This window comes from Suillus plorans (genome assembly GCF_016647745.1).
Source record: "Suillus plorans strain S12 chromosome Unknown HD556scaffold_29, whole genome shotgun sequence".
NCBI lineage: Eukaryota > Fungi > Basidiomycota > Agaricomycetes > Boletales > Suillaceae > Suillus > Suillus plorans.
Window position 1 is genome coordinate 29668 of NW_024537413.1, and position 7481 is coordinate 37148.

The 7481-nt window shown below is 51.5% G+C and overlaps 1 protein-coding gene across 1 annotated transcript; it reads left to right on the forward strand.

Moving 5' to 3' along the window:
* Positions 1-5661: 5661 nt before the first annotated feature.
* Positions 5662-6489, forward strand: HD556DRAFT_1308458 (uncharacterized protein; the record flags this gene model as incomplete). Its single annotated transcript, XM_041300140.1, has 1 exon — positions 5662-6489. One exon carries the CDS (start codon positions 5662-5664, stop codon positions 6487-6489), a length of 828 nt encoding a protein of 275 aa, XP_041159989.1.
* Between the last annotated feature and the right edge of the window lie 992 nt (positions 6490-7481).

Sequence of the window (7481 nt, forward strand, 5' to 3'; positions counted from 1 at the left end):
AAGGCTTCGTTAGTTGATAAAGGCTATGAGCCGAACTCAATCAGCCTCGAAACATTAGAGAAGAAGGCTCTTCGCACCGAGCGTGCGTTCCTAGAGAACTCTCGCGACCCTAACGTACTGCTAGCACTCAACCCCACAGCATCTGCAAGCATAGCCAGTCAGAACTCAAGGACAGAAGCGAGAACTGACAGGGACTCACGTTACAGACGGCCTGTTTGCCGAACTCGCACTACCTCACTCTCAGCTAACGCTGTCCACTCTCACCGAGTTGACAGTCGACAGAACCATCGTCCCCATCAGCAGAGTGCACCTAGACCACCCGCGAGCGGTCCTAAGAAGAGCGCTGACACCATTAAACGACTGAGAGACAATGATCAGTGCTTTGAATGCGAACAGAAGGGTCACTTAGCCAAGGACTGCCCTCGACGTCACAAATTACCCTATAGGCCCAACTCCAAGGTCTCCTCTCTGCAAGTACACTCGGCTGGCGTGACAGAGGCTGACATACGATCAGCTGCCATAGAAGAAGGGGTGGCCAGCGGCCTGTACGGGATGGCCGTTAACGTTGATGATTCGAGCCCCCTGGAAGCCGCGAAGCACCTAGTCGTGACGTCACGAGCACTGGCCATACTTCGCTTGGGAGTCCCGTTCCCGACGGACGAACTCCACGATCCTCTATTCGACCCCTACAGTAAGTATAAATTCAGCATTTCGAATCACAGGGGTCCAAATACGTACCTCCTAAGTGACAAGCACAACTACGATGATTACATTGTCTACTATGAACAATTGTGCGACCCTGCATTTGACATAGTCGCGTGGTTAGTTGACCTGAAACTGCACAATTGCAGAGACCTGATACGTACCAGGTCATCGTTTCGACCCTCCTGGGGTTGTGACCCTTGTTCCCGCGCTGAACGAGTAATTAGCACCTCCGTCAATAATGGTGATGTCTCATCGAGTGACGAACTCGACTCGTCCGACTGGAGTGAGGACGGCACCCTGTGCGGGCGCATCCGCTATGAAGTTGAGTCAAGTGATGAGTACGTGTGGGACACGGATGACGACGGGTCAGAATGGGAGACGACTAATGATGACACTGAGAACGATGACGTCCCATTCCTTCTCGATTGTGAGACCTCTGACGAAGAAGAGATTGAGGGCATCACACCCGGACAAGAAGAGATTGAGGACATAACTGGTGTCGACCTCCCTGTAATTGTCAATGAGTTATTCTGCGCTACCCAGTCAAAGCAGGCAGAATTACCTGACATCCGCTACTTGCAGAGGTTAGCGGCTAAGCCTAAGGGATCCAATCGCATCCTCCCTAAATCGATCGTAGTGGTTGTCCATATTAACGGAAAACCTTGTCGAGCTCTCTTGGATTCAGGATCGCTGACAGACTTTATATCAAGTACCGTCGTGGATCAACTTAAGCTGAGGTACAACTTACTTGACAAGCTGATCCCTCTACAACTAGCAGTATCGGGATCTCGTAGCGTAGTGAAAGCTGATACTACCGTTGAGTTTAAGTATCAGGATGTATCGGGACAACGTACCTTCGACATCGCTAACCTAGAAGCATACGACGTAATCCTGGGCATGCCGTTCCTGTACCAGCATCAGGTATTATTAGGTTTCAATCCCCCAGAGATAAAGATTCGGAGTCTCGTACCTTTACCCATCCGAGGCGCGCAGACGCAGGTTCTAGAACTTAAAGTCTCTAGCCCCGAGGTCGACCTGATCGAGTCCTACAGGAAGGAACTGATCGACTACGCAAAAGATATCTGTAAAGAGGCGATCAAGACACCGTTGCCACCCATCAGAACAATAAATCACGTTATACCTCTCATTGACGAGAGACAAGCGTACGCTTGGCGTCAGTCCAAATGCCCTGAAGCGATGCGCCCCTTATGGCGCACAAAGCGCGACGACTATATTCGAACTGGCCGATGGGAGTTCCTGAGTGGCACGAACACTGTCCCTATGATAATGATGAAGAAGGCCACCAAAGATGGTTCTCTAAAACTACATACCGTTTTGGACACTCGGCAGCGTAATAAGAACACTCGTAAGTTGGCCTCCCCGCTGCCCGACATTGAGTCCATATTGCGGAACGTAAGCGCAAAGCCTTACCGATCACTGTTAGACGGTAAAGACGCCTATGAACAAATCCGCGTCGTACCTGAGGATGTCCCTAAAACCCTATTCGCAACGCCTGATGGGACAATGATTAGTCACGTCATGCAAATAGGAGATTGTAATGCAGGTGCGACTTACCAGTCCCTCCTGAATCACATCTTTGGCCCGTACCTGGGGATTTTCATGGATGTTTACCTGGATGATATCGTCATTTACTCTGACACTCCCGAGGAGCATGTCAAGCACGTAAAGGCCGTCGTAGACACCCTGCGCGAACACCACTTTTACCTTAGCGAGCATAAACTCCAATTCTTCAAGTCTGAGCTGACCATATTGGGACACGTTGTCGACGACGCTGGTATTCGCATGGACCCGCACAAAGTTGACAAGATTGTGAGCTGGAAGACCCCCACGTCCAAGGAACTACTAATGCAATTCATTGGGTCGGTTGGTTACCTGGCCGCTGGGTGTGAGGGTGTGCGAGTTGACATGCAACACTTATCTAAGGTAGCAGCGCAGACTGCCAGATGGACCTGGAACCCGACGGATCAACGTGCCTTCGACTTGGTCAAGGCATGTGTCGAGACTCACCGTAACGTTCGTAGACGGGCACTAGACCTCCCGGCTGCACTGAATGGTACCGTTAGCGTGAACCTCACCACGGATGCGTCGCTAACTGGCGCCAGCGGCGTGCTGTCGCAAGGGAATGACATGAAGACCGCAGATATTATTGCGTTCTGGTCCGGCAAGTTCAATTCGGCCCAACAGAACTATCCTGTGCATGAGCAGGAATTGTTAGCTATCGTTGAATCACTTAAACGATTTAGGCACTTACTTATCGGCCTAAACTTTCGCATTTTTACCGACCATAAGGGACTTGAGTGGATCTCCACCCAGAATAAGTTGTCACCTAGGCAAGCCCGCTGGTTAGAAGCACTGAGCGAATTCGACTTTGAGATAATATACGTACCGGGAGAGGATAACACCCTGGCTGACGCCCTCTCTCGTATGTACAGCAACGAACCCCCAGGTACTGTGAGGTCCGCAAGTGAGTATGTTAGCATTGAGGAAGAAGACTCCCCACGTACTCTGCTGCTAAACTTCGTATCCTCACCGGTTTACACCGGTACACCATTGTTCCTCGGCGCAACAGAAGCCCGGCGCTCAGCCCGTATCGCTCAGAAGCGAGTCCTGCACGACGACCTGGGATCCAGCTCGGCAGGCCGCATCTTAGTGCAGGAGGGCGAGTCAGACAACGACAAAACTCCTAATGAAGTCGTCAGTAGCGTGGACCCAGAGGACGTCGTAACTGACTCACCGGCGTACCCGTACGCATATTATCCCTCTGCTCCAACTCGCCCAGACCCCGCAGAAAGCGTAACCGCCAATGAAGGCAGAAACTCCCACCGCAGCACCGTAGCGCCATTGGGTGCTGCATCTAAGGGGAAAGCAAAAGAGTTAGCAGTGCCAGTACCGAAGGAGGACTCACCCATAATCAGGAAAGTGACTTTGAAGTTGGGTAGTCCCCCTCCTAAGTCACTGGAGGGCGGGATGGTACAAGGAAACCTAATGAAAAGCAAAGAGTCAGCCGGGACCAAAACAAACAAACACCCACAAGGCCATGTGACGAGAAACGTCATAGTCGAGACCGCACGGCAGACTCCGGAATTAAACATCGAGATTCAGACGAATGACGTCATAGTCGAGACCGAACGGCAGACTCCGGAATTAAGTGTCGAAACTCAGACAGGCGTAAGCAAACAAGGACAAGCGTTACCTGACAAAGCTACCCAAACAGTTGATGACTTACTTGACTCTCCCCCACGTCTGACGGACGTGATAACCCTTGGCGAACCCCTACTCGACATACATGAGTCCGTTGTGAATCAGTACCACGACGATAAGTTCTTTGGTAGGATCTTGGGGTCCCCCGGAACCTTTAAGAACTTCGAAGTAAGCAATGGGCGCATCTACCTTAGAAGCTCACACAAAAGGATACTTTGCATCCCAGATGTACTTGTTGGCGGGCGCCGAATGCGCGAAATAATCATATCCCACGCCCACTCTATCCTGGTGCACCTAGGGCCCTCTAAAACGTTATTGTACCTACGAGAGAACGTATGGTGGAAATCGTTAGCGTCAGACGTCGAGGCTTTCTGTGAGTCGTGTCCAACGTGCCAAGTCTCCAAACCATCAAATCACCAGCCCTACGGTCAACTAGAGACCCTGGACGTCCCTACAAGACCCTGGCAGACTATTGGTATCGACTTTGTCGGGCCGCTGCCCGAATCGAGGACGCTGCATGGCGTCTTCGATATGATACTCGTTGCGATCGACCATCTGACCTCAATGGTCCATCTAGCCGCCACTAAACAGACTTACAGGGCGAAAGATGTCGCTGAAGTCATGTTTCATTTAGTGTATAAGTTACATGGTATGCCGTCCAACATTGTAAGCGACCGTGATACTCTATTCACCAGTACCTTCTGGCAGCGCCTGAACCAGCTTACCGGGGTGGAACTTCGCATGTCCACGTCATTTCACCCCCAGAGCGATGGAGCGACTGAAAGGGCCAACCGGACCATTACGCAGATGCTGCGCTCGCAAATCTCCCCTCACCAAAAGGACTGGGCATCCAAACTCCCTGCCATCGAATTTGCCATCAATTCCGCTAGCTCGAGCTCAACCGGGTACCCACCGTTTGTCCTAAACTACGGCCGGCTCCCTCCCCCTTTAATCTGGAACTCCAACTCGGAGTTCCCTGGCGTTCGGTCATTCCTTCAAATGATGAAGGACGCCACGATGGCCGCTCATGACGCGGTGATCTCAGCCCGCGTCAAGAGCACCACCACGGCCAACAGGAAGAGAATAGAGGCCCCCTTCGTTGAAGGGGACCTCGTCTACCTGTCAACGGCCAACCTGTCCCTTCCCAAAGGACGAGCCCGGAAGCTCTCGCCCAAGTACGTTGGCCCGTACAAGATTCTCAAAGACTACCGCAACAACTCTTACTTGCTAGACCTCCCCGCTGAACTCAAGCAACGCGGACTTCATCCCGCATTCCACGCTCATCTCCTACGCTTGCACGTACCTAACGACGATCGACGCTTCCCCGGTCGTCAACTGCAGCAAATTGCTGATATTGGCGTGTCTGAAGAATGGTCAGTCTCGCGCATCTCTGACCACCACGGGCAAGGGACTGACGCCTTATTCAAGGTAGAGTACACTACCGGAGACCATGTCTGGCTCCCATACCATGCTATTGCTCGCCTCGAGGCCACCGGGCAATACTTGGAGTCCCTTGGTGCACCTGGCATCAAGCACCTTCCTAAGAAGGTATCTCCCAGCTCGGCTGACATTACGTTCGCAACCGTTGGCACTTACAGCAAGGCGCGTAATATAGTTTTTTCCTCGGTAGACTCACTACTCGAAAAATTAGCCGAGTCCTCTCGCCCCCCTACTTATTTAAGCCCCGGTGGTTGCCCTTCGTCCCCCAGCCTCCGTACTTCTATCCCCTCCTCTATGTCGTCCCACCCCATTGAGATCCCTCTGGTCGACGCTATGAACGTTGACATCCCTACCCCCGTCGAGATTAGGGACCCCTACCCTTCTCATTCACACTCTGGACGAGGCCGCCGTTCCAGCCGGCGCCGTGATTGGTATAAGGAACGAGGTGGTCCTTACCAGCATGAAGCTCGGACGCAGAACGCTGACGCAATGAGTGCATTCACTAGCTTCTTCAGAGCTGAAGCTGAAGCAAGTAAGCCTTCCCAGACCTTGCGTCGGCGAACGTTTCCTGACCGACGGGCCCCTCCTCGCAAAGAGGAATTAGCAACCCAAAAAGAAGCCCACGCCTTCCGTCAGCAAGTTCGAGCTGAACGCCATTCTGAATCCTCCCGGTACCACCAGCGTTCCCACCATTTAACGCTGGACAATCGCCACGTACCCCATTCATCCAGTCGTAGCCGTGGGACTCGTGATCAACGAGCTGGTCCTCACCCCATGGGAAGACCTGCCCCACGCGCTCCTGACCCTTTCGCCAATCAGGCACCCCCTCCTCCTAAGGTCCAAGCGCCTGCCATGACAGCTGCACAGCTGATCGCTGCTGTTGTTGAAGATGATGCGCGCAACCCAACCGTGGTACTACCCCCTCCGTTGGCGCCAGTCCCTGACCCTGGACCAGACGTCTCTGAAATCGTTGACGCGGCTGAGCGCCTAGACCTCGAGAGGGCATCGAGAGTATCTGAGTTCTCCGATACCGAGTTCTTCGGTAAGCTCGTGATCCTCGCCTTTCTCTTGTCACACGTAATCTTAATCGGTATACTGGTAGACACGTACTCTGCCATGTGAACCCCTCTGAAACGGACTCGCATCACCTGAAGAAACAGGTCCCTCGTTGAAGTGACCTGGAGGGCGTATGTAACGCTCGTCAAAAGCCATCGTCGTATATCGACGATGGCAACCAATATATCTCTCTAGTTACCTTTCTCCTGACTCATCCTACTTTTCCTTCTATCGCATTCCTTAGTATTCCTAGCTCTACAGTATTTAAGACCTTAGTTTACATACTAGTAGGGCAGTTGATCTTTTACCCCTCCGAATACACTTTAGTTCGGACAGTCATTCTGTTCGAAGCCTAAGTTTATTCAAACAACTATCGACTCTATCGTGTTACACTTTCTAAGTGTTACACACACATATTCTCCGGGTCACGCAATCATACTAATACTATCCGAAAATGGCGATTAGTTGACGGGAAGGAACTTGCTGTTTTCCGGAGTCACACCGGCCCCATCAAATCCATCTGTCTTACTCCCAACGAAAGCTATATTATTAGCGCATCAGATGACTGCTCCATTCGCATCTGGGACCTCAAAACCAATCAGTTAGTCGGAGATCCACTCTTGCATGATGACCAAGTCTTCGCTGTTGCTATATCCTCCGATGGAAAATACATTGCCAGTGCTGGATCAGACAAAAAAATCTCTGTATGGAACCTCGAGGCGGCGCTCAAAGCTGTGGTACATATGTGCTTTGATGTTTCAATGTCTTTCTAATGGTTTTGGTCGTTTACTAGGATGCAGGTGATGCCAATGCAAAGCTTAAGGCAAGTGTTCTCTGCTTTTCTTTCACACTACAACTCACTTTTTACTAGGGACGTCCAGCACGACCAAGAGATGTGCGCCAACCAATCGTAAGCAACCTCATATTTGCTCATATATTCCGTTGTATTCCTAATTCCTATCTGCACTTCAAATAACAGGCCAAGACCAGAGGCTCGGCGAGATATGTCAGCAGAATTTTTTCGTTCTTCAACTCTTGCTTCACTGACTTTGAAACAG